Below are 26,175 nucleotides of genomic sequence, written 5' to 3' on the forward strand. Positions count from 1 at the left end.
TAGGGGAATGAGAGAGTGGAGAGGGAGGGGATTAGGGAGTCACCATGTATAGCAAACTCCTGGGGGCAGGACACAATTATAACAGGGACTCTACCCAACAAATATAATCAGTGTAACCTAATTCTTTGTACCCTCGATGAATCCCAAATAATAAAAAAGTAAAAAATAAAAAAACCCAACTTTTCAAAAATCCCACACAAAAACTATAGCTAGTATTTTCCCTTAGGATGATAATATTTCTAAAGAATAATCTAACAATGGTTATAATTATGAGTACTTACTCTGTGCCATGATGGTTTTTATATATCATAAGTTAACATAGGCATCTTATCCCCATGTTAAAGGTGAAGAAGTGGAGAGGTACAAAGGGGTAGACAGCCACCAACAGCAGGTATAAATCACACGCACAGACCTGCCAAGTCCAGTGATCATACTTTAACACCCTGTTGTAAACTGCCTTAACATTATTTTTCAGAGACTATATCCATTATGCATTAACTTTTCTATCTTGCCTCCTAATCCATGACAGTACTCTATCTTTCTTTTCTTATAAATCTTTTTCTGGACTATATTTTTGCTTAAGACCATACACAACAAATCATACACTGGTGAATTGCTTTAGATGGTTTAAAGCAAAGACCAAAATCTGAATTTTCCCGAGAATGAGCCCAATAGTGAAAGCTGAATTATAGGTTTTGTCCATCATGTTCTATCAGAATCAGAAAGAAGCCTCCCTCCTTAGTACACATTCAACAGATGTTTGTGCAACACGTACCTACGTGCTCAGAATACTGTGCTAAGCGCTATGTGAACTACAATGTGAGTAAGACTTGGTGTGTGCCCTTGAAGAACAAAGGTGTGTGCCTTGCCGTGGGAGAGGAAGGATAACTTAAACATATTGTCACCATGATGGGGCAAGTGCTGAAACAAGTAGAGAGTGCTGTGCACACACAGAATAGGGGCTGCACGCTGCTAGTACATGCTAGTGGGAAGGGGGCGAGAGGTGGAGGATGTATTTGTTTCCTTAACAACAATCCAAATATGATTATTACCGGTGTGCCTAGGTCATTCAATATTTTGTTAAAAATAAAAAAATTTCAAGTAGAACTGCTTAGCTTAGCAAAACTACTGACCCACTTTAGTTTGTTCTTGGCTTAGCCTCTCTGCAAGAGGCCCACATCACCCCAGGTCACCTTAGAGAACCCTTCTAGACCTCCCCAAAAGTCAGTCCTTCCCCCTGCCATCCACACACCTTTGTGACAGGATTTCCAACCCTATTTTTATTATTTATGCCCTCTCTTGTCTATAAAAGCATAAGACCAAAGTCGTATTCTTCTTTGTATCATACTGAGGCACTTAGTAATCACTTAGTGAATGAACTGAGTTTGAAGTATCTATTTCTGATTAATACTTGGACAACTGGCATGCAAGTTAAAATACAGCCTAAGTTCTGATCTTAGTGAAGTATATTCACTTCTGATAATAGTGAAGTATATTCAAAACAATAAAAGAGATCAGATAACATAAATGTTTTCAATTGAACCCAAAACTGAGATTGAAGTATTTAGGCTGCATTTTAAAATCAGTTTTAACTCATTCTGGATGAAAAGCCTCATGGGCAAGAAAACTTGGGGGGTCACTACAACTGTGCTTGCTTGCCATAATATATAGTCTGTCTGGCTTAGGAGGCTCATCCTGGCTGAAAAAGACATTAGAGTCAAGGAATAATCATCTGTTGGGCCTAACTAAAGAAATTATTAAAGACAACCGTTTTTCTGTTTCAGTATGAACATGTACACTTTGGTCATAGACCTTCACAATCTAGGAATTCTGGAGCTTCAAGTTTATAGTCCAACAGACTCTGCTAGAAAATCTGCTCCTCACTGAGATGACTTTCAGACATATAGGGTTTGCAGGGGAGCAGAGGAGGAGGGGTGAGGAAGTATACTTTTGGCATTTATAATTTGAAAAATCCCTTCAAGCCTTCAAGTCACTGGCTTAATTATATAATCATATCACTACATGACAAAATTATTAATTATTAAATATTATGATAAAGCTGGATAGTATCTTAAAAGAGAATCTAACCCAAATTCTCTTTTTTGTATGAGCAGCTAAGGGGAAAGAGAAAGTTGTTTATTCTTAAAAGCCTCTAGGGACAGAAATTGTACCTTATTCATATTTTTTAATGAGTTCCCAGCAATTGCTGGCCATAATTACGGCCATAATATAAATTTTGTGCCATAATTATTTGTTGAATAACTAAATTGACCTTCTGTTCTGTAGGAGCTCAATCTAATATTTTATCATCTTGACAATTAGGATGTTTTTGAAATTCAACAAAATGCTCATGTTTTAAATTAAAATTTTGCTCTAATTTTTCCTTTCGGCCTCTAACACTGATCTAATAGTATGATGATGGGAGTTCCAATCCTCCAGCAGACTTGTGAGCTTTGGGGCTTTCTCAGACGCCACCACTCTTAATATGGCTTCTCTTAAAGGATTCTCACATTTCCAAACTAACCACAGCTAATGTGCAGCAAAAGTAAAACATGATTTTCCAGTTTCAGTGATCTTATGACCCATTTTTAATATCTCCTGCTCTTAAAACATATCCCTACAACTTCATTCATTCCATTGGAATCATTCATGTATAAATGCATTTGTGTGGGGGTCTTTTTATTTATTTATTTATTTTGTGAGGCAGGGTCTTGTTGTCATCCATACCGCACAGTGGTAGGATGCACAGCTCAGCTCACTCCTCTAAGCTATACACTCAACTTCCGAAGCTCTAACAATCCTCCTGCCTCAGCCTCCCAAGTAGCTGGCACTACAAGCATGTGCCTCCATTCAGCTAATAGTTCTTATTTTTTTTGTAGAATCAGGGTTTTGCTATATTGTCCAGGCTGGTTTCAAATTTCTGGCCTTAAGTGATCCTTCTACCTCAGTCTCCCAAAGTGTTAGGCTTACAGGCTTGAGCCACCACACCTGGCCTGCATTTATTAAACAAATGATAAACTCCAAAAAAGGACTCTATCATATAAAACTCATCCTTTATGTCTAACATTAAAATCAAATTAAATGGTTAATCAAGGAAACAATGTACTTCCATCCCTTATGAATTACGTGCAAGTATGTATGGAATGTTTCACTTAACTTTTGATATACAATAAGGAAAATAAAATCCTGATGCTTAATCCAACCATAATATATTCTTAACTGATCAAAGTTACTTAAAAAACACTTAAGACTTTACAATAATTTCTAAAGTCAAGACATTTCCTTACTTGAGCTGAGTATCTTTGGGACAAAACTGTAGTCGGTCAAAATCTTGAAAAGATATAAAAAAAAATAATTACTCATGACTTTAATACATAACAAATCAGACATTTTCAAACTAAGTCATCATAAGTGGCTAGGTTGGCACTTACCAAGTCCACATTCTCCTATTGCCACAACTTTCCCTTTATTGTTTTCAGCAAGATTTAGCAATTCCATTAAGTAAAGATCAGGGTTATTCTTTTCAAATTCACCACATCTTGTAGGATGACATCCAACTGTACTGAAAAACATATCTGACACAAAATAAAGACTTAGGGTTACTTTCAAAATATTTTCTCGTGTTTATACGTAATACACAAAAATGAGAATATTAAATAACTTCAAAGGGTTTTTAACAATAGCCATAAACTATTCAAACTACCAGACTTGGGTTATGTTAATCATGAGAATTTTGGAATACATTAACAAAGTAGACTATGAATATGAAAATAATTAACTCAAGTCCTTCCAAAGCTTGGTACTTACTGAGCATTGTAGAACAGAAAGTAAAACAATTTCTTAAAATGTCATTATCTAATTTTATCTTTTACATTCACTGTTCATATGACTTGGTTCAGGTATTTAACAGTTAAGATGTATTCATCTTAAAAAGGTTAATAATAATGGGGGCAAGTTAAAGAGGTGGAAAAGGAGATTGGTCTAACAAAAAAATATACCTTGCTTATATGGAGGCTACTTTGACAGCTTTACTTGTATGGAATACAACTGTAAAGTCCAAATGCTTTTTGAGTGGTTTAGCACTCAAAAAGCCCATGGGAGACACATAAATCTTTCTCAGACTCTCATGCAGATTTTACAAACAAAAAGAAGCATTCTTTTTAAATATGGTAAGACTCAAGGTACACAGAGAGGATTGGAAGAGAGCTGATAATGTAAGTGGGGGAACTTTTAAGAGCACACCTGGTTTGGGAATAAAAAGTAAGGATAAAATATTCTGATATACCTCAAATACTTCTGGAAGATGATATTTTTATGTCCTTAATCACTAAGACAAAACATCAGTGGACCCTGAAGAGAAGTGTGCATTTTAGAAATATTTCCATAAAAAATTGTTTGTAGGCGGTGCCTGTGGCTCAGTTGGTAAGGCGCCGGCCCCATATACCGAGGGTGGCGGGTTCAAACCCAGCCCTGGCCAAACTGCAACCAAAAAATAGCCGGGCGTTGTGGCGGGCACCTGTAGTCCCAGCTACTCGGGAGGCTGAGGCAAGAGAATCGCTTAAGCCCAGGAGTTGGAGGTTGCTGTGAGCTGTGTGATGCCATGGCACTCTACCGAGGGCCATAAAGTGAAACTCTGTCTCTACAAAAAAAAAAAAAAAAAAAAATTGTTTTTAGTAAATTTTTATACTTAAAGGAACATATTATTTTGAAAAATTATGTAGAATGCCTAATTCCTCAGTTCTAGCATGAGGCATGTAAAAAAAAGATAAATGAATGTCAGATAAATGAGGTATTTTATGTAACTAGGATACCTATAAAAATCAATAGCAAACTTTTAAGATTTTAAATAAATGCAAAATGTATAAACATAAAATGAGCAATAAAGGATTATATACTTTTGCCTTCTGGGGCTTTGCATAAGTGTCTGGTCCACATGATACTTAATAGCTTGGTCAGATACCAGTAATATATTTTTGGTGTTCCTTCAATTGCCGGGGGGGTCCTCCTCATAAATATTTTCCCAGGCCAATATCTTCAAGCATTTTCCCCACACTCTCCTTTAACAATTTTACAGTTTCATGTCTTAAGTTTAAATCTTTTATCCAGTGAGAATCAATTTTTGTTAATGGTGAGAGGTGGGGGTCCAGTTTCAGTCTTCTACAGGTCGCCAGCCAGTTCTCCCAGCACCATTTGTTAAATAGGAAATCTTTTCCCCAAGGTATGTTCCATTACTAAGTATCCACCCAGATGAACAAAAATCATTTTATATCAAAGACATCTGCACCAGAATGTTTACTGCAACCCAATTCATAATTGCCAAATCATGGAAGAAGCCCAAATGCTCATCAACTCATTAATGGATTAACAAATTGTGATATATGAAGACCACGGAATACTATGTAGCCATAAAAAGATGGAGACTTTACATCTTCTATGTTTACCTGGATGGAGTTGGAACATATTCTTCTTAGTAAATATCTCAAGAATGGAAAAAAAAGTATCCAATGTACTCTATACTATTATAAACCCAATATATAATCACTTACACATTCATACCAATGATAAAACACAAATACAGTCCAGAAAGAAGGAGGGGAGGGGAGGGGAGAGGAAAGAGAGATGAGGGGTGAGGAAAGCTGAGTGGAGGAAAGTGGGAGGGCATTCGGTGGGATCTCACCTAAGGTGCACAATACAAGGGTATACTTTAAGACAACTAAGAGTATATTATAAATTACCACAAAAAATAAGTGAGGTGATGGTTATGTTAATCAGTTTAAGTATTCCACATTGTACATCACATTGTACCCCATAAATGTATAGTTTTGATTTAATAGAAATTAAAAATAAATAAATATTTAATAAAACAATCCTTCACAGTTTAAGCTTAAAAAAGAATAAAAAGTAATTCATATCTTAACCACACACACACAAATTCCACATCAGGAATACTTTAGATTAAATTATATACCTGGAAAACTTATATACCTGAAGAACTTTATTCTCATTAACTGAAATCTTAAAATAAATCTTTGTTTTATCAGCATCTCTGATTCAATGAGTACTCTGAATTTTATCATCTTAATAATGTCCCCTTGAAATCAGTTCATTCTCCTATTGTCAGTGACACATTGTATTATACCTGAAGCAGTTCTCAGAAAGACTTCTTCAAAATTACTTAATTCTTATTTTGGGAGGTAAAAGTAATATGAAGATACCATTTGTCTGTGCCAAATGCAGTGCATCTTTACTGTCTTGTAGACTTCCACCAGTAATCATAAACTGAAACAGAAAAAAAAATAAGCCAACTTTAATAGGGTATCAACAGCAGTTTCCTGCCACTTCCTTATTCCAGATGCTTTTTCCTCTGTGACTGTCACATCTCCCCTTCCTTTAAATTTCAGCCAGGAGACGTAGACTGGTCCCTGATTAGCCCTCTACACACAAACGCTACAGCTGAAATTCGTCATTCCTCCTTGTTAGAATGTATTTACATATCTGTTTTTCCTACTGGACCGTGTGTTCCTAGAGAACAGAAATAATGTGTTATGAAAGACTGAATAACTAAAGACTTACAAATTTAGAATTTTGTTCATCTGAATCAGTGACTAATTTAAATCAATGATTCAAAGGAGTAATTAATTCAACAGTACACCAAGTATAGTCTGAGAATTCCTAGAATGCATATAAGGTCAAAACTATTTTCACAAGGGCAGTGCCTGTGGCTCAACGGAGTAGGGTGCTGGCCCCATATGCCGGAGGTGGTGGGTTCAAACCTAGCCCTGGCCAAAAACTGCAAAAAAAAAAAAAAAAAAAAATTTTTTTTTTCACGATAATTCACAAGTGCACAGTGAGGTATTTCAGAGGTTATGTTACATATCATACCACTACGGAAACAGATAAGAAAATTCAGCAGTCTTTCTGTTACCCAGGCATTAAAGAGATGTGAAAAAAATGTGTAACAATTCCACTCAGGTTATGAATTGTTTTTTGTTCTAGAAAAACTTATTGTCACAAAAATATGCTATTCTATTTATGTTATATAGTAGTTTACTGTTATAAGAAATGAATACCTTAAAATTTTCTCTAATTTCTAATATAGTATTATCAATAGGTAAAACCCACATAAACAAAAGCTCTTTGGGGGTCCCCTATAATATTAAAAAGTATAAAGTGGTACTAAGACCAAAAAGTTTAAGAATCACTGAATTAATGTATACCGATGAACCTCTGCAGGAAATGTATAACTCTTGGCAAAGAAGCATAGTTTTACAGAGGTGGCCGTTAGAGACCACCCAATAGTTAGAATGCCATCTTTTCTGTTAAAATGAAAACATCATAGAAGCGCTATGACTGAAGAGTTATATGTTGATGGTGAGTACTGAGGCAGCACTGCTTAAGGTCTACATTCTTCTAAAGAAGCGATTCAAACACACTGATGCACTTTTAAAGCAACTTTCAAGTCTCCCTAAGTTAAAATGAAGAATTCATTCTAGGTACACACCTAAAGAGAAAACATACAAAACATGGGGCGGCGACTGTGGCTCAAAGGGGCAGGGCGCTGGCTCCATATGCTGGAGGTGGCGGGTTCAAACCCAGCCCTGGCCAAAAAAAAAAAAAAAAAAAAAAAACATAAAAAACAAAGGTAGAATTGCAAAAGATAAACAGATATTTTCTTTTAAAAGACAGTCTTACTTACTGACATCCTCGGTAGAGTGCCTATGTACTCAGCCCTACAAAATACCTGAGAGTGCCGTGGTGTCCCAGCTCACAGCAACCTCCAGCTCTTAGGCTTAGGCGATTTACTTGCCTCAGCCTCCGGAGTAGCTGGGAGTACAGGAGCCTGCCACAACACCTGGCTATTTTTTTGTTGCAGTTGGCTGGGGCTGGGTTTGAACCCACCACTCTCGGTATATGGGGCTGGTGCCCTACTTACTGAGCCATAGGTGCCACCTAATAAACAGATATTTTCATATAGGAACTCAAAACTCTCATATGTCTAGGCATTGAGTATTATTCAATGACTGTATATAGTCATAATTAAATTCTCAAGTGCCTATAAAACACAGGGTGTAATATATTAATAAAAATATTGGGAAAACTTTCTTGTTACTAACATTACCTAATTCTTTAATACCAGGCCACGTGCCCACATTCAGCACTTCAATTATGCAAAATAATTTCTAACCAAGTCTACTATTCTTTAGAAGAATGTAGAATTTTTACTTTACCTATAACTTCCCTAAATATAGTAGTAGTTAAAGGGTAAGGGCAAGACTAGAGGGCAGCATTTCCTCTCCCAATGTACAGTGATGATGATGGTGGTGGCTTCCATCATATACATAATGAAGCCTTGTTTCTGCCAGGTATAACACGAAATGCCTTATATTCAATATTTTATCTAATTTTCACAAGAAGAATGAAGCGTGGGTTAGAATTCAGGTTTGTGATACTCTAACTGTGGTTTTAACCACTACAATAAAACTGCAAAGTATGGAATTAAATTTCAGTTTGGAACCATGCCAAAGTAAAAATCACTTCAGTTCTATTACTACTAAGTCAGTTGTGTGTGTTTGTATATGTGCGCACACATGTGTGTATGTCTTTGTGTGTGTGTGTGCCCCCGAGCACATGTGTATATGAACAGAAATGTTAAGGTTAAATTATTCATGGCTGACAAATGGAAATTTAGAAGATGGGTATTTCAATTTGCAAAAAAGTACTATATAAAGTGATTTACCAAGAAGAGAATGACTGCATAATGAGAACTCAATGTGACTTTTATCCTTTCATATTTCTTATGAATAATAACCAATAAAACTTTACAGTTGGAGATTACAAAACTCAATCACCAGGGTTACTTTTTTTATTATTAAATCATAGCTGTGTACATTAATGCGATCATGGGGCAACATACACTGGTTTTACAGACAGTTTGACACATTTTCATCACACTGGTTAACATAGCCTTCCTGGCATTTTCTTAGTTATTAAGACATTTACATTCTACATTTACTAAGTTTCACATGTACCCTTGTAAGATGCACCGCAGGTGTAATCCCACCAGTCACCCTCCCTCCCCGCATCCTCCCCGCTCCCTCTCCCCCATATTCTTAGGTTATAACTGGGTTATAGCTTTCATGTGAAAGCCATAAATTAGTTTCATGGTAGGGCTGAGTACATTGGATACTTTTTCTTCCATTCTTGAGATACTTTACTAAGAAGAATATGTTCCAGCTCCATCCATGTAAACATGAAAGAGGTAAAGTTTTCTTTAAGGCTGCATAATATTCCATGGTGTACATGTACCACGATTTATTCATCTATTCGTGCGTCGATGGGCACTTGGGCTTTTTCCATGACTTAGAAATTATGAATTGGGCTGCAATAAACATTCTGGTACATATATCTTTGTTATGATGTGATTTTTGGTCTTCTGGGTATATGCCTAGTAGAGGAATTATAGGATTGAATGGCAGATCTTATTTCAGATCTCTAAGTGTTCTCCAAACATCTTTCCAAAAGGAATGCATTAATTTGCATTCCCACCAGCAGTGTAGAAGTGTTCCCTTTTCTCCAAATTCACGCCAACATCTCTGGTCTTGGGATTTTGTGATATGGGCTAATCTTACTGGAGTTAGATGATATCTCAAAGTAGTTTTGATTTGCATTTCTCTGATGATTAAAGATGATGAGCATTTTTTCATATGTCTGTAGGCTGTAAGCCTGTCTTCTTCAGAGAAGTTTCTCTTCAAGTCCCTTGCCCAGCCTGCGATGGGATCACTTGTTCTTTTCTTGCTTATACGTTTGAGTTCTCTGTGAATTCTGGTTATTAAACCTTTGTCAGAGACATAACCTGCAAATATCTTCTCCCATTCTGAGGGCTGTTTGCTTGCTTTACTTACTGTGTTCTTGGCTGTGCAGAAGCTTTTTAGTTTGATCAGGTCCCAGTAGTATATTTTTGAAGCTGCTTCAATTGCCCAGGGGGTCCTCCTCATAAAATACTCGCCCAGACCGAGTTCTTCAAGGGTTTTCCCTGCACTCTGTTCTAGTATTTTTATAGTTTCATGTCTTAAGCTTAAATCTTGAATCCAGTGAGAGTCTATCTTAGTTAATGGTGAAAGGTGTGGGTCCAGTTTTAGTCTTCTACAGGTTGCCAGCCAGTTCGCCCAGCACCATTTATTAAATAGGGAATCTTTTCCCCACTGAATGTTTTTAATTGGCTTGTCAAAGATCAAATAACGGTAAGTAGCTGGATTCATCTCTTGGTTCTCTATTCTGTTCCAGACATCTACTTCTCTGTTTTTGTGCCAGTACCATGCTGTTTTGATCCCTATGGATTTATAGTATAGTCTGAGGTCTGGTAGCGTGATTCCTTCTGCTTTGTTTTTATTTCTGAGTAATGTCTTGGCTATTCGAGTTTTTTTCTGATTCCATATAAAATGAAGTATTATTTTTTCAACACAGGGTTACTTTTTAAAACTGAGGTTATTCAACTTAAAAGCACCACCTACCAAATGTCTGGATACCACACTATGGATTTAACCTTGTTTCTTGTGTGCATACATGAACTAGCCTATTTTCAAAACTAATTTAAGGAAACAGCTACTCAAAGAATTTGACATTGAGCTAATATTCATTTGGTTAAGAACTCTCTAAAAAGTAGTATGAATTTTATTGTTGTAAAAATTAAAGTGTCCTGGGGCGGCGCCTGTGGCTCAAAGGAGTAGGGTGCTGGCCCTATATGCCAGACATGGCGGGTTCAAACCCAGCCGCAGTCAAAAAATTGCAAAAAAAAAAAAAAAAAAATTAAAGTGTCTTCTCAGTTATTTGAAATGGTATACCTGTATAAAAGCTAGACTTGGTGACAGACACATGTCTTTTTGACGAATGCTTTCTTACAACAAATGGTGAATTATGTTATAAAATACATATAAGTTGGCTCAGTGCCTGTAGCTCAGCAGCTAGGGCGCCAGCCACATACACCAGAGCTGGCGAGTTCGAATCCAGCCTGGGCCTGCCAAACAACAATAACAACTATAACTAAAAAATAGCTAGGCATTGTGATGGGCACCTATAGTCCCAGCTACTTGGGAGGCTGAGGCAAGAGAATCGCTTAAGCGCAAAGAATTTGAGGTTGCTGTGAGCTATGACGCCACGGCACTGTACCCAAAGCGACATAGTGAGACTTTGTGTCAAAAAAAAAAAAAAATATATATATATATATGTATATAAAGTTGCCTCTTAAGAAGCCGAATAATTCCCATAGGCTTAAAATTTTTTTCAAAGACATTTTGCCATTTATCACATTTCTGATCACATTAAAAAAAAAAAAACAAACTATATATGAGGTCTGTGTAACTTAAATTCCTGAAGGGAATATTCTCATGTTTTATTTCTTTTCTTTTTTTTTTTTTTGTAGAGACAGAGTCTCACCCTATGGCCCTCGGTAGAGTGCTGTGGCCTCACACAGCTCACAGCAACCTCCAACTCCTGGGCTTAAGCGATTCTCTTGCCTCAGCCTCCCGAGTAGCTGGGACTACAGGCGCCCGCCACAATGCCTGGCTATTTTTTGGTTGCAGTTCGGCCGGGGCTGGGTTTGAACCCACCACCCTCGGTATATGGGGCCGGCGCCCTACCGATTGAGTCACAGGCGCCGCCCCTCATATTTTATTTCTATTAACTTGCTAATATTACATGTAGATGCTACATACCCCAAGTATGGCATTGGCTCTTTATACCATCTATTATGCAGAACTTCAACTAAAATTTAGTTACAAACAAGAAAATGCAAGAATAGCAAAAATCAAATGTTACCTTTTTAATGCCAATCTGGACAGCTCTCCCTATTACATCCTGTAAGTCATCTGTAAAAGACAACCCCACATTATGAAAACCTGGTAAATAAAAATTTAACTATTATTTGGCTTTTGTGCATACAGTTATTTAAACTTCCACAAGTTAGAAGGGCTTCATTAAAACTTTGTTATAATAGGTGCTTTATAACTGTTCATGGTCATGGTTTACCAATATATACATATTGTTTCATTTTCTTTAATTGTTTTATTCATGATGAAGAACTCTTTATTATATCAATTATCAGAGTGGATTATGCTTTTCAAGATTGCGCAAAAAATATGTCTTCATAGAGAAAATATTTACCTTAATAAAAGAAACATTTACCTGGATGCTTTTGAACCTCCCTATAAATTCCTCTGAACATAGGATCTGTCAAGTTGATACCAATATCTGTGGAAAGCAAAAATAAAATAACTGATTATTCAATTAAGAGTGTCAATTTGAAAGTTTTACTTTAAATAAAAGTTCCTGTGACTCAACTTTTCATTCACAAATTCATCTATTCAAACAATAATGAAGTGCCTACCACGTGTCAGCTACTGCACCAGACGCGCAGAATACAAAGGTGAATTTAAGAAGTAATTCCTGCTTTAGAGAAACTTACTGCAGAATTGGTAAGGCAGACTCATTAACATACAACTATGAAATATTAGATGTAAACACTGGCACTCTGGGCACAGAAGAGGAGTTCAAAACCAGCCTGGGCAGTATAGCAAGACACCATGTTAAAAAAAAAGAAATAACAGCAGTCATGACTGACTCTCCCTTGAGCTAAATAATCACTTCGCAAAGCTGCCTGCTGTGAGGACTCTGGGCCTCAAGGACACCGAGGAGACATAAAGTGCCACACACCTTATAGTTCGACAATCTATAGCCAATCACTAATCAATGTTACTTCTGTAAAACAATAATGATTCCTGATAAACAACTTTTGTGACTGCCCCTTATCCTGATATGTCCTTTTTTTTTCCTTTAAATATTTGAGCCTCTCTTTTGTGCTCCTGAGCACTTCCCAAGGTACCTAGGGATACAGTCATCAACCTTTGTGTTCAAATAAACACTTAGAGCCTGACGTTCTTGATTAATTTAGGCTGACAACAGTATCTTTTGAATTAAAACCATTCCTATCATCCTAGCAAACAGAATCCAGCAACACATCGAACAAATTATACACCATGACCAGTGGATTTTATCCCAGTGTCTCAAGGCTGGTTCAATATACATAAATCTATAAATATAATTCATCACATAAACAAATTAAAAAACAAAGACCATATGTTCTCTCAATTGATGCAGAAAAAGCTTTTGATAATATCCAGCATCCTTTCATGATCAGAACACTTAAGAAAATGGGTATAAAAGGGACATTTCTTAAACTGATAAGAGGCCATCTACAGCAAACCCACAGCCAATATCATATTGAATGGAGTTAAATTGAAATCATTTCCACTTAGATCAGGAACCAGACAAGGTTGCCCATTGTCTCCACTGCTTTTTAACATTGTAATGGAAGTCTTAGCCTTCACAATTAGGCAACAAAAGGCGATCAAGGGTATCCACATAGGGTCAGAAGAGATCAAATTTTCACTCTTTGCAGATGATATGATTGTATATCTGGAAAACACCAGGGATTCTACTACAAAACTCTTAGAATTGATCAAGGAATACAGCAGCATTTCAGGTTACAAAATCAACACTCATAAATCTGTAGCCTTTATATATACCAACAATAGTCATGCTGAAAAAACAGTCAAGGACTCTATTCCATTCACAGTAGTACCAAAGAAAATGAAATATTTGGGAGTTTACTTAACAAAGGACATGAAAGATCTCTATAAAGAGAACTATGAAACTGAAAGAAAAGAAATAGTTTAAGAAGTTAACAAATGGGGTGGCGCCTGTGGCTCAAAGGAATAGGGCGTGGGCCCCATATGCCAGAGGTGGGGGGTTCAAACCCAGCCCCCGTCAAAAACTGAAAAAAAAAAAAAAAAAAAAGAAGTTAACAAATGGAAAAACATACCATGCTCATGGCTAGGAAGAATCAACATTGTTAAAATGTCCATACTACCCAAAGCAATATACAATTTTAATGCAATCCCTATTAAAGCTCCGCTGTCATACTTTAGCCAAGACATTACTCAGAAATAAAAACAAAGCAGGAGGAATCACACTACCAGACCTCAGACTATACTATAAATCGATAGGGATCAAAACAGCATGGTACTGGCACAAAAACAGAGAGGTAGATGTATGAAACAGAATAGAGAACCAAGAGATGAACCCAGCTACTTAACATTATTCGATCTTTAATCAGCCAATTAAAAACATTCAATGGGGAAAATATTCCCTATTTATCAAATGGTGCTAAGTGAACTGGCTGGCAACCTGTAGAAGACTAAAACTGGACCCACACCTTTCACCATTAACTAAGATAGACTCTCACTAGATTAAAGATTTAAACTTAAGACATGAAACTATAAAAATACTAGAAGAAAGTGCAGGGAAAACCCTTGAAGAAATTGGCCTGGACAAACATTTTATGAGGAGGACCCCCCCCCGCCCCCCAGCAATTGAATCAACACCCAAAATACACTACTGGGACCTGATCAAACTAAAAAGCTTCTGCACAGCCAAGAACACAGTAAGTAAAGCAGACAACCCTCAGAATGGGAGAAGATATTTGCAGGTTATGTCTCCAACAAAGGTTTAATAACCAGAATCCACAGAGAACTCAAAACGTTTTAGCAAGAAAAGAACAAGGGATCCCATCTCAGGGTGGGCAAGGGACTTGAAGAGAAACTTCTCTGAAGAAGATAGGCACATGGCCTACAGACACATGAAAAAATGCTCATCATCCTTAATCATCAGAGAAATGCAAATCAAAACTACTTTGAGATATCATGTAACTCCAGTAAAATTAGCCCACATCACAAAATCCCAAAACCAGAGATACTGGCGTGATGTGGAGAAAAGGGAACACTTCTACACTGCTGGTGGGAATGCAAACTAATACGTTCCTTTTGGAAAGATGTTTGGAGAACACTTAGAGATCTAAAAATAGACCTGCCATTCGATCCTACAATTCCTCTACTAGGTATATATCCAAAAGACCAAAAATCACATCATAACAAAGATATATGTACCAGAATGTTTATTGCAGCCCAATTCATAATTGCTAAGTCATGGAAGCAGCACAAGTGCTCATCAACCCACAAATGGATTAATAAATCGTGGTACATGTACACCATGGAATATTATGCAGCCGTAAGGAAAGATGGAGACTTTACCTCTTTCTTGTTTACATGGATGGAGCTGGAACATATTCTTCTTAGTAAAGTATCTCAAGAATGGAAGAAAAAGTATCCAATGTACTCAGCCCTACTATGAAACCAAGTTATAGCTTTCATAGCCTTTCATAGAACATGGGGAAAAGTGATAGGGAGGGGAGGGGAGGGGTGAGGATGGGTGGAGGGAGGGTAATTGGTGGGACTACACCTAGGGTGCATCTTACAAGGGTACATGTGAAATTTACTAAATGTAGAATACAAATGTCTTAACACAATAACTAAGAAAATGCCTTGAAGCCTATGTTAACCTGTTTGATGAAAATATCTCAAATTGTATATAAAAGCAGCACATTGTACTCCACGATTGCATTAATGTACACAGCTATGATTTAATTAAAAAAAAAAAACAGTTCCTCTCAAAAGTATGCCTATTGGCAAGTAAACTCAAAAAAAGTGTACAAATACTGTATGAAAACCAATTTCTAGTCAGATCCAGCTAAAGACAGTTGAAATAGTTTGAAAAACCAAAAAATTAAGAGATGGGGGTGGCAGGAAATTTCAAGAAGAAAAACAATGCAAAGTGAAATACGAAATACCTGTGATTAGGAGTGGAAATTAAGGGATTCTTACACAGGTGCGTGCCATTGCAGTACAGATCAGTAATGTTTCTTTTCCATTAATTTTGAGTATTTCACTGTGTTCCTAGGCCAGTGCCAGGCCCACCTGAGGGGTTCAGTTAACTGTGACGTGAAAGAGCGAATTGTGAAGTTAATGGGTCCCTTAAAGCCGTCATCCTCTCAGCCACAGCAGAGGGGAAGGGACAGGAGGTGCACCTGGGATGAAAGGGAACATAATGACTGGAACTTGGGAGGTTGTTTCCTTCCTCTATTTTAAATCGAATACAACACAATACAGTCATAACTGTGCTTGTGGACTTTCACAAATAAATACACACTCGTGAATCCCGAACTTAGATCAAGAACCAGAATATTGATTCCTCATCCACCCAGAAGTCTCCCCAAGTTCTTTTCCATTGAGCGGCCCTTTCAATCTTTAAAAATCTGCGGAGCTCAAGTCCTGGCCCTCCAGCCTTGGTGAGCGACGTCCCGGACAGGTCAGAAAGATTCAAGAACCCGCAAAACTGCCCCCTTACCGATAAACTTGAAGCGAGTCATGACCGCAGACGCAGGGCCTCCCCGACGGAAGCGGAAGCGGCAGCCACTCCGCTCCTCCTTCCGCCTCGCCCGGCGCCCACAGCCCCAGACTTCCGGTTTCCCGGCAGTCCCCGCGGCCGCTGAAGGCGAGCGGCCGCCATGGCGTTCTCGGCGCCGACGGCCTACCTGACCCATCAGCAGAAGGTGTTGAGGCTTTACAAGCGGGCGCTGCGCCACCTCGAGTCGTGGTGCATCCACAGGTGGGAATGGTGGGTGGACCCAGGGTCGGGGCTGGGGGTAAGCCTGGGTACCCGCTCAGGCTAAGAAGCGCCAGCGAACCGGGCGGCTCAAGGACTTCAGGGACGCGTCGGAGGGCAGCCTCGCCCTACAGGTCCTGCTAGAACCGGTTCGAATTTAGGTCTGCCCGCAGCCAGCCATACAGCTGCGAGACCTTGTAGAGTTGCTTATCTGGTCCGGTTCTCAGTTTTCTATGAAGTAAAACGGACTCGGGACCCAGCACAAAGGGTTGCATGAAGATTAAATGAAATAAAGGATTGTGCCTAAAACTATAATTGTCATGGCCCCAGCTCTCACGAAATTATCGCTTTCTTCATGATCACTTATTAACAGTAATAATATGTGGAAATCATATTTCTATGCTTAGTCTGCAGAACGACTCTAGGAGCTAGAGATTGTTTCAGAGAGGAGGAGATAGGGAAAGAGTAATTTGTGCAAGGCCATAATGCTAGTAAGTGGCCGAGGTAGGATTAAAATTTAAGTGTGACTCCAAGGCATCGTCATTGCCCCACCCCCGCCTATTAGCTTTTCTCTTTTTAGCTTCATCAACTCCTTTTCATTACTTTCACTTCTTTTTCACCTGCATATTTCTCTCCTCTATGCCTCTGAGGGTAGTCTTAGAACACAGTGTTAAATATATAGATTTTCATGGGCTAAATCCAATGTAAAGTGCGATGTGTGAATACCAGGACTCTACTCTTAGAATTTTAAAAACCAGTTTCAGGAGAAGGGCTTCTAGGAAAATGACTAGATCTGGAAGAGTTGCATAGGGAATGCTTGAAGCCTAGATTACATACTTGTGATTATTAGAAAGTCGCCAAGGTACTTCTCTTTGCTAGGCAGGAAGATGGCCATGTACAATGTTATTGAATGGTTAGTTTCTTCCCTGAGTTTTCCTTATTCATTTATTTGACAGAATTTGCAATTTGGGTTTTATGATGAATGCCAAATAAAAGTTAGTAAATCATATTAAGAGCTGCAACTGTTCATGGATTAGTGGGGGAAACGGACATATAAACAAATATGTCTAGGGCTGTAGTTCCAATTATTTGTTAGACTACCTACCATACTCTGAAACTCAATTTGTCTGAATTCTTTAAAACAAACTCTTCTCGTCATCCCTCCATTCTGATTCTCTTCCCAGATTCCATGCTTGGATGGCCCTATTAGCAATTTAGTTACTAAGCTTTAAGTCTCAGAATTGTTCTCAAGTACTCACTATTTACTCCTGTGACAATAATGCCCCTACTCATGTACCATGTATAATTGGACACTGATTTTTGTAAATTCTCTTTCTGGTATAATAGTAACTGATATTGGGTACTTGGATATACCAAACACTTTGCAAAATACATTTATGTGTTTTAACTATATGTCAACCTTAAGATAGACAGTTGTTATTAACATTTTTTTATAGAAGAGGAACCTATGGCCAAGAGACATTAGGTATTAAAATACAGTAGAACCTCTGTAAATTGACCACCCAAGAAACTGCAAAAAACTGGTCAACATACAGAGGTGACCAACATAGGGAACTAGGCTTACTGTACTGATACATATGTGGTGCGTAGCTGGTCTATGAAAATTAGGTCAACTTAAGCCTGTGGTCAATGTAAGGAGGTGATCACCTGTGGAGCTAATACTGTAATTTATCTCAGACTACACAGTAGGTGGCAGAGCTAAGATTCAGTCTCATATAGTCTGATTTGAGCCTATTCTCATAACTTGGTAATCTAAATGTCTCTCTCCTGTCTTCCTTACTTCAGGTCTTTGTATCTATGGCCTAGATTATTGTAAAAGTATCATAACTGATCTCTCCTCACAGTTTATTCAGACCCTGACAGCAACTTGCCTAAGGTCATGTGGCTAGTATGAGACAGGATTCAACCCTGGGTCTGTGTAATTTGAGCAATATTATTTCTACCATATAATACCCACTTTCTTATTCATTTTGTTATCTCCAAAATTTAGCATAGTGCCTAGCATAACATAGAAGGAAATGGAGTAAATTGTTACTGAATGAGTGTTGAATGGTTCTACAGAGGCTGTAGTTTTTTTCTTTTGCTAATGCTGTTTCCTTTTTTGTTTAAATCATTCCTTTGTTAGAGGAGAAAAGAAAAATGGTTAGGCTATATTTAATATGGTATTTTTTTGCTGCTGATGTTTAGCAGGCTGCAGAGGAAGCAATCCTAATGATATGGGTGCTCCATTGACAAGAGTTGGGGAGGTGCCAGGATGTTACATACTCATCCAGAAAGTACAGTATTAGTGATGAGTACAGCCTCCTATCAGATGGTAACACTCCTACTGCCCACGTGAGCAGATATCCTTTCTAATCTTCAAAATCATTTTGGTTTAAGGGACAAGTACCGGTACTTTGCTTGTTTGATGAGAGCCCGGTTTGAAGAACATAGGCATGAAAAAGATATGAGGAAGGCCACCCAGCTGCTGAGGGAGGCAGAAGAAGAATTTTGGTATCGTCAGCATCCACAGCCGTATATCTTTCCTGACTCCCCTGGGGGTACCTCCTATGAAAGATACGAGTGCTACAAGGTAGGTGAGGATTACAATGGCATCTGCCTTCTGGGAGCCTTATAAACCACTTGTTCTTGGAGGGGTAACTGTGAGATTTCTTTTCTGACGGTTGTCAGATACAGGCATACCTCATTTTATTGTACTTTACTATATTGTGCTTTACAAATAAAGACTTTTTACCAATTGAAGGTTTGTGGCAACCCTGTGTTGAGCAAATCTGTCAGTGCTATTTTTTCAACAGCATATGCTCATTTTGTGTCTATGTGTTATATCTTAGCAATTTTCACAACACTAATATTTTATGCTTTTTCATTGTGTTATCTATTATGGTGATCTTTGATCATTCATCTTTGATGGTACTATCGTAATTGTTTTGGTGCACCACAAACCATGTCGACATAAAACAGTGGACTTAATTGATAAATATTGTGTGTGTTCTGACTACTCCACCACCATCCGTTCCTCTGTCTCTGTCCCTCTCTCCAGGGCTCCTTATTCCCTGGGACATACCAATATTGAAATTAGGTCAATTAAAAGCTCTACAATGGCCTGTAAGTATTCAAGTGAAAGAAGAATTGCACATCTTTCACTTCAAATTAAGAGCTAAAAAAGATTAAGCTTGGTAAGGAAGGTATGTCCAAAGCTGAGATAGCCATAAAGCTAGGCCTCTTGCACCAAATAATTAGCCAAGTTGTGAATGCAAAACAAAAGTTTTTAAAAGAAATTACTGCTATTCCAGTAAACACACAAATGATAGAAAGTGGAATAGCTGATATGAAGAAAGTTTGAATTGTCTAGATACAAGATGAAACCAACTACAATATCCCCTTAAGCCAAAGCCAGGCCTTAACTCTTCAATTCTGTGAAGGCCGAGAGAGGTAAGGAAGCTGTAGAAAAAGTTTGAAGCTATCAGAATTTGATTCATGAGTTTTGAGAAAATAAGCATGGCATTATAAAAGCAGCAAGTGCTGATATAGTAGCTGTAGCAGGTTATCCAGAAGACCCAGCTAAGATAAATTTTCATTATAGATGAAATAGCCTTTTAATTGAAGAAGTTGCCATCTAAGGAACTTTCATAGCTAGAAGGGAGAAGGCAGTGCGTGGCTTCAAAACCTCAAGGGACAGGCTGACTCTCTTGTTAGGGGCTAATGTAGCTAATGACTTGAAGTTGAAACTAGTGTCCCATCTAACATTCTAAAAATCCTAGGGCTCTTAAGATTATACTAAATCTGCTCTGCCTGTGCTCTGTAAATGGAACAACAAAGTCTGGATGACAGCTCATCTGTATATAAGCATGGTTTACTAAATATTTTAAGTCGTCTGTTGAGAACTGCCACTCAGAAAAAAAGATTCATTTCAAAACATTACTGCTCATTGGTAATGCACCTAGTCACCCAAGTGTTCTGATGGAGATCTACTGATACACGGAAATTAATGTCGTTTTCATGGTTGCTAAGACAATATCCAATTGGCAGCCCCTGGATCAAGGAGTAATTTTGACTTGCAAATCTTACTACTTAAGCAATACATTTCATAGGGCTGTAGTTGCCATATATAGGGATTCCTCCGATGGATCTGAACAAAATAAATTTAAAAACCTTTCGAGAAAGTTTCACCATTCTACATGCCATTTACATATTTGACTCATAGAAGGAGGTCAAAATTTCAACATTAACAGAAGTTTGGAAGAAGTTAATTTCAGCCCTTGTGGATGACTTTGAGGGGTTCAAGATTTCAGTAGAGGAAGCAACTGAATGGAGAAGTAGCAAGAGAAGTAGAATTAGAAGGGGAGCCTGAAGATAGGACTCAGTCTTGGGAAGGGAACAAATGAGTTCTTATGGATGAGTAAAGAAAGTTGTTTCTTAAGATAGACTTTCCTAGTGGAGGTGCTGAGAACACTGTTGAAATGACTAATAAAGGAGTTAGAGTACATAAATTTAGTTGATAAAGCAGTGGCAGGGTTTGAAAGGATTAACTCCAATTTTGAAAGAATTGAAAGAAATACTATCAAACAATATCATCTGTTATGGAGAAATCTTTCATGAAAGGAAGAATCAGTTGATGTAGCAAACTTCATTGTTTTAAGAAATTGCCACAACCATAACTCTCAGCAACCATCACCCTAATCAGTTGGCAGCCATCAACATTGTTGTAAAACCCTTTATCAGCAAAAAGATTATGATTTGCTGAAGGTTCAAATGATCATTAGCAGTTTTTAGCTATATTTTTAAGTTCTGTACTTTTAAAAGACATAATGCTATTGCCACTTAATATACTACAGTATAGTTTAAATATAACTTACGTATGCACTGAAAAATCACAAAATTTGTGTGACTTGCTATTGTGATACTCACTTTATTGCAATGATCTGGAACCGAAATTATAGTATCTCCAAGGTATGCCTGTGCTTTTTTATTAGGTATCAGTTTTCTCTATCTTAGATGTCATTAAGACTTTACTTTCGAATTCAGCCGAAAGTATGTTTTGGCAAAGCAAAGTGCTAAGTTTCTTGGTAAATAACTAATTTTAGGACCTTAAAGTCAACCAACTTGGATCAGTGCTTAGTATTTCTGTGATACTATAATAGTTAAAAATAACATAACCACTCTGGTATTTAGAGAAAGCAAGTAGAAGAGGAACGCTCCAGTTCCCTTTGGACTGATGCTATTCCTATTTTTTCAGCCATAGGTTCTTTCTTTGGTTCTGCTTGTCCCGGCTATTCATTGCTTAGAGTTAGAATCACCCTGATAGTTGCAGTGGTTATAAAAATTCACCTTAGCCTGTAATTCTCACACTCTGGGAGGCCAAGCTCAGGAGTTCAAGACCAGCCTGAGCAAGAGTGAGATCCATCTCCTAAAAAAAAAAAAAAAAGAAAAGAAAAGCTGGATGTTGTGGTGGGAGCCTGGAGTCCCAGCTACCTGGAAGGCACAAGAGAATTACTTGAGCCAGGGTTTGAGGTTGCTGTGAGCTATGACGCTATGGCACTCTACCAAGGGTGACAAAGTGAGACTATCTCAAAAAAATAACCCACGTTAATTTTTGTCTTCTGTCTGCTAAACAGGCCTGTCAGTGGCTTGTAAATGTATCTTGTGGAGTGACACCATGATTTTCCTCTCTTGACAGGTTCCAGAGTGGTGCTTAGATGACTGGCATCCTTCTGAGAAGGCCATGTATCCTGATTACTTTGCCAAGAGAGAACAATGGAAGAAACTGCGGAGGGAGAGCTGGGAGCGAGAGGTGCATTTTACTTGCCCTTGACCATAAAGTGTGGCCATGTGGATGGAGTCAGGTTTTGCAGAGGTCCAGATTCCAGCCATAACAGTTACTCTGGCCCTGTGCTTCTCAGATATACTTAAATTTCGACAGCCATCTTACAAATAGGTTAAAATACATTCCCTATTCTTTTTGGCTTTTCTCTTCTCTGATTTTGCTTCACTCCTTTTCAGTCCTTTGACCTTCTTGCTGTACTCTACTACCCCTTAATCTTCCTCTCCACAGACCCTTAGGCATTTTTTAGTCGTGTTATGATGGTCAAGAGTTATATTTTCAAAAGCTCAGTCTTGCTGTAGTGTGAAGAATATATTGAAGAGGGCAAGAAGAGGAGTAGACAAACCAGTTTGAAATTATCACAGTACTTTGGTTAAAAAAGGTTATAATGACCAGCACTAAGGTGGACACAGTCGATATGGAAGGAGTTAGATTCCAGATGACTTTTGACGGGATATGAAGATGATTATGTGTGGGAGACAGGTGAGGGGCAGGAAGGAACCCAGACTGATTTCCAGCTGTTGAGCTCCCACATGTGGAGCTTGGTGGGGATAGTGAGTTAAGGACCCCTGGGGACAGGCAGCATGTGACAAGTGTTGGAAGGACAATGAGGCACTGCTTTGAAAGTGTGAAGTTTGAGACTCCTATGAGAGAGTAGGTAACTTTGGAACACCAAGGGGAGATTTGGCCTAGGAATAGAAACTTTGTTAGTTTTCAATTGTTTTAAAAGCCAGGGAGAAATGTAGGGAATCCTTAGAAGAGAGTGTAGAGAAGAAAGAAAAGGAGAAGAATCTTTTTCCAGTATAACTGGACAAAAAAATGTATATAAATAATTAGTGTTAGCAGTTTTAAAGATGATAGACTTCTGTGTGGTAGCTTCTAATCTTTTAGTGAAATAAGAGGAAAAGGTAGGAAGTAGGTACTCGGTTTGAAGAATATAGAAAAAGTGGGGTAGCCTTGGGGAGAGAAATAGAATGACTGGATGGTGGTGAAGGCACATTTGCAGTTGAGAACAATTAATGTGTTGTGATACCAGTTTGTTCCAGTATTTTTTTTTTCTCTTTAGCAACATTAAGTATAGCTGGAGGCTTGAAGGTAGGTGGTTCGGTTTGTCCATTGCCCAGAGGTATTGACATTGAGGTTATTCCGAAGGGAACGATTGTCAGGATTAATCTAAGCTGGATAAAAAAGGAAGTAAAGGCTGGACACAGTGGCTCATGCCTATAATTGTAGCAATCTGGGAGGCCAAAATGGGTAGACCTCCTGAGCTCAGGAGTTCTAGACCAGCCTGAACAAGAGTGAGACACCATCTCTAAAAAAAAAAAAAATTAACTGGGCATTGTGGCGGGTGCCTGTAGTCCCAGCTAGCAGGGAGGCTGAGGCAAGAGAATTGCTTTGAGGGTTTGAGGTTGCTAATGAGCTATGATGCCACAGCACTCTTCGAAGGACAACACAGTGGGACTCTGTCAAAAAACAAAGGAAGTAAAGACAGAGGAAGCTGATGCAGACAGGGAAGATGAAGTTGGGTGGTAGCTGGGCCCAGTGATTCACAGTTGTAGTCCCAGCACTCTGGGAGGCTGAGGTGGGTGGATTGCTCGAGCTCAGGAGTTTGAAACCAGCCTGAGCAGGAACAGAACCCCATTTCTAAAAAATAGCAGGCACCTGTAGTCTCAGCTACTCATGAGGCTAAGGCAAGAGGATTGCTTTGAGCCCAAGAGTTTCAGGTTACTGTGAATTATGATTCCATGACACCCTACCCACGTAGAATGAGACTCTTGCCCTCCCCCCCCCCCAAAAAAAAAATAAGTAAATAAATAAGATCAGGTTAGGTGGGAGGATCTATGACTTGGTCATCTCTGTGAGTTCAGGGGGGTATTTAAGCACATGAGCTGGAAGGGAAGGGGTGGTTGGATAGCAGGATATTTGAATTCATGATTTTGGAAGTTGTGCTGGTTCTGGTGATAAAGTCCAGGATATTGACCTTTGGACGTCTTTGGCCAAGGTAGAGTGGAAAGAAAGTCACTGTGACCAAAGTAGGGACTGTTTTGTATGAAATATTTCAGCATTTACAAGTTTGAAGTTTATTTATTCACAGAGAACAGCAGGTTCATTCTGCAGAGCATCACAGTGATTACTCTTCTCAAGTGCATGCCTCCTTTGCTTATTCCATTGCTTCAACATTATTAAACAGTACCCGTGTTTGGAGGCCCAGAGCACAATCCAGAATGGATTATTCTGGAGGAGGCTTCAGCTCTCAGGTCTCTTCCCCTGCTAGAACATTTATCTTGGAGATCACTAGAACTAGGGGTAGCTGGGCCCCATTGGGCAAACTAAGCACATTCTTACATGTGAATTTCATGTTATTTCTTGTCCTGGTTACTCTGTAGGAGGCCTTACCATTCACATCACTAACATATTATAAACTGAAGTTTCTTAATAGTGCTTTTGGAGAATACTTAGCTGAGACACAAAGATAAATGTTTTTAGGGGACAGGTGGGGAACCATGACAAGGAGAATTAAAATGGTAGTTGTGTTTTGTTTTAAGCAAAATCGTAAGAGGGTTTGTTCTTAGCTTTGCTGTTTTTTTTCTTTGCCTTCTTGTTTTCCTTTTTTTCTTTGACAGACTCTCACTTTGTTGCCCTGGTAGAGTGCCCTGGCTCATACTTCAAACTCTTGGGCTGAAGCAATTCTCTTGCCTCAGCCTCCTGAGGAGTTGGGACTATAGGCGCCTGCCACAATGCCTGGCTATTAGCTTTGCTGTTTTAGGGAATGGGAAAACCCTTAAAAGATAAAAACTTTCCTGAGTAAAAGAACAGGTTATATAAAAAACACTTTGCAATGTTGAGATTAGGTGGTATATGACACCCCATAGAAATAAAGCTGATACTTCACTGCAGCCAGCTGTCAAAGAGACTCCTTCGGTAATTCTTCCTTCCTTCCTTGCCTCTTTCTAGGTTAAGCAGCTGGAGGAGGAAACCCCACCTGGTGGTCCTTTCACAGAAGCTCTGCCTCCTGCTCGAAAGGAAGGTGATTTGCCCCCACTGTGGTGGCATATTGTGACCAGACCCAGGGATCGGCCCGTGTAGAGAGAGAGAGACACGTTACTGTTTATGTTTGCAAGTGAAATAGGTTACAGAATACACACACACTTGCCCAAATAAAAATAACTGAAATGGTCTGGTCTGACTGATGTGTTCTTCTGAGAATTACCATGATGCCAAGTGATGTGCCACTTGTCACTGTTTTCTGATCAGTTGTGCATATAAACAAAATGACATGACATGTTCTCTTCTTCTTAAGAAATATTCATAGCACATTATCGGTAAAACTGCAGCAGAACCAGATACAAGATTTACTTTGCTGATTGAGGTAGACAGACTTCCAAGTTAAAGGCTTCATTAACTGTAGTGACAAAAGGAAGATGCAAAGCTAAGGTGAGAAATGCTGAGGTCTTAAATACCCTTTTGGTTTTCTATAGATTCCACTAATGGGATTATAGTTTTTATTAAAAGGACAGTTCTCCCTAAGAAGCACATAGTCAACAAGTAAGCATGGACTTTATGGAGTTGCCTCAGATGCTTGGGGCTAAAGTGTCCCATCCAGCATGCAACTTTTTTGTGACATTTATTTTAGAGCCAGTTTTTCAGCTTTAGATTGCAGACTGAAAGGTAAGGGTGTAACAAATGTCTAAATGTTTCAAGAAAAAAATATATTTTTTTAAAGATTAAGCAATTTTTAAAACCATCAACCTTACATGGATACTTTGAGTTCTTGGTAA

At 38.5% G+C, this 26,175-nt stretch overlaps 2 protein-coding genes across 8 annotated transcripts in view; one reads left to right on the forward strand and one right to left on the reverse strand.

The window, feature by feature from the left end:
* TATDN1 (TatD DNase domain containing 1) overlaps positions 1–16,356 on the reverse strand; it is a 32,589-nt gene extending 16,233 nt beyond the window's left edge. The window contains exons 1-7 of one of the 6 annotated variants that reach the window (XM_053558855.1): positions 16,297–16,344; positions 15,774–15,976; positions 12,181–12,246; positions 11,815–11,864; positions 6,216–6,279; positions 3,432–3,575; positions 3,288–3,330 (exon numbers count right to left, since the gene is read on the reverse strand). In XM_053558855.1, coding sequence (XP_053414830.1) covers positions 3,288–3,330; positions 3,432–3,575; positions 6,216–6,279; positions 11,815–11,864; positions 12,181–12,220 — 341 coding nt within the window. In that variant the 5' untranslated portion in view covers positions 12,221–12,246; positions 15,774–15,976; positions 16,297–16,344. Of the gene's footprint in view, positions 1–281; positions 363–3,287; positions 3,331–3,431; positions 3,576–6,215; positions 6,280–11,814; positions 11,865–12,180; positions 12,247–15,739; positions 15,977–16,296 lie in introns of those variants that run through there. The other 5 variants (XM_053558854.1, XM_053558853.1, XM_053558856.1 and 2 more) reach the window with 5 other exon arrangements.
* A 15-nt stretch (positions 16,357–16,371) lies between these two features.
* On the forward strand, positions 16,372–25,574 carry NDUFB9 (NADH:ubiquinone oxidoreductase subunit B9). 2 transcript variants are annotated; one of them, XM_053558860.1, is made up of 4 exons: positions 16,372–16,557; positions 18,955–19,147; positions 22,253–22,366; positions 25,352–25,574. In XM_053558860.1, the coding sequence occupies exons 1-4, from the start codon at positions 16,457–16,459 to the stop codon at positions 25,481–25,483; spliced, it is 540 nt and encodes a 179-aa protein (XP_053414835.1). In that variant the 5' UTR covers positions 16,372–16,456; the 3' UTR covers positions 25,484–25,574. The 2 variants fall into 2 exon arrangements, with proteins under 2 accessions (XP_053414835.1, XP_053414834.1); XM_053558859.1 differs by having other exon boundaries at positions 16,425–16,566.
* Positions 25,575–26,175: the final 601 nt, after the last annotated feature.

Source organism: Nycticebus coucang, chromosome 13 (assembly GCF_027406575.1).
Source record: "Nycticebus coucang isolate mNycCou1 chromosome 13, mNycCou1.pri, whole genome shotgun sequence".
NCBI lineage: Eukaryota > Metazoa > Chordata > Mammalia > Primates > Lorisidae > Nycticebus > Nycticebus coucang.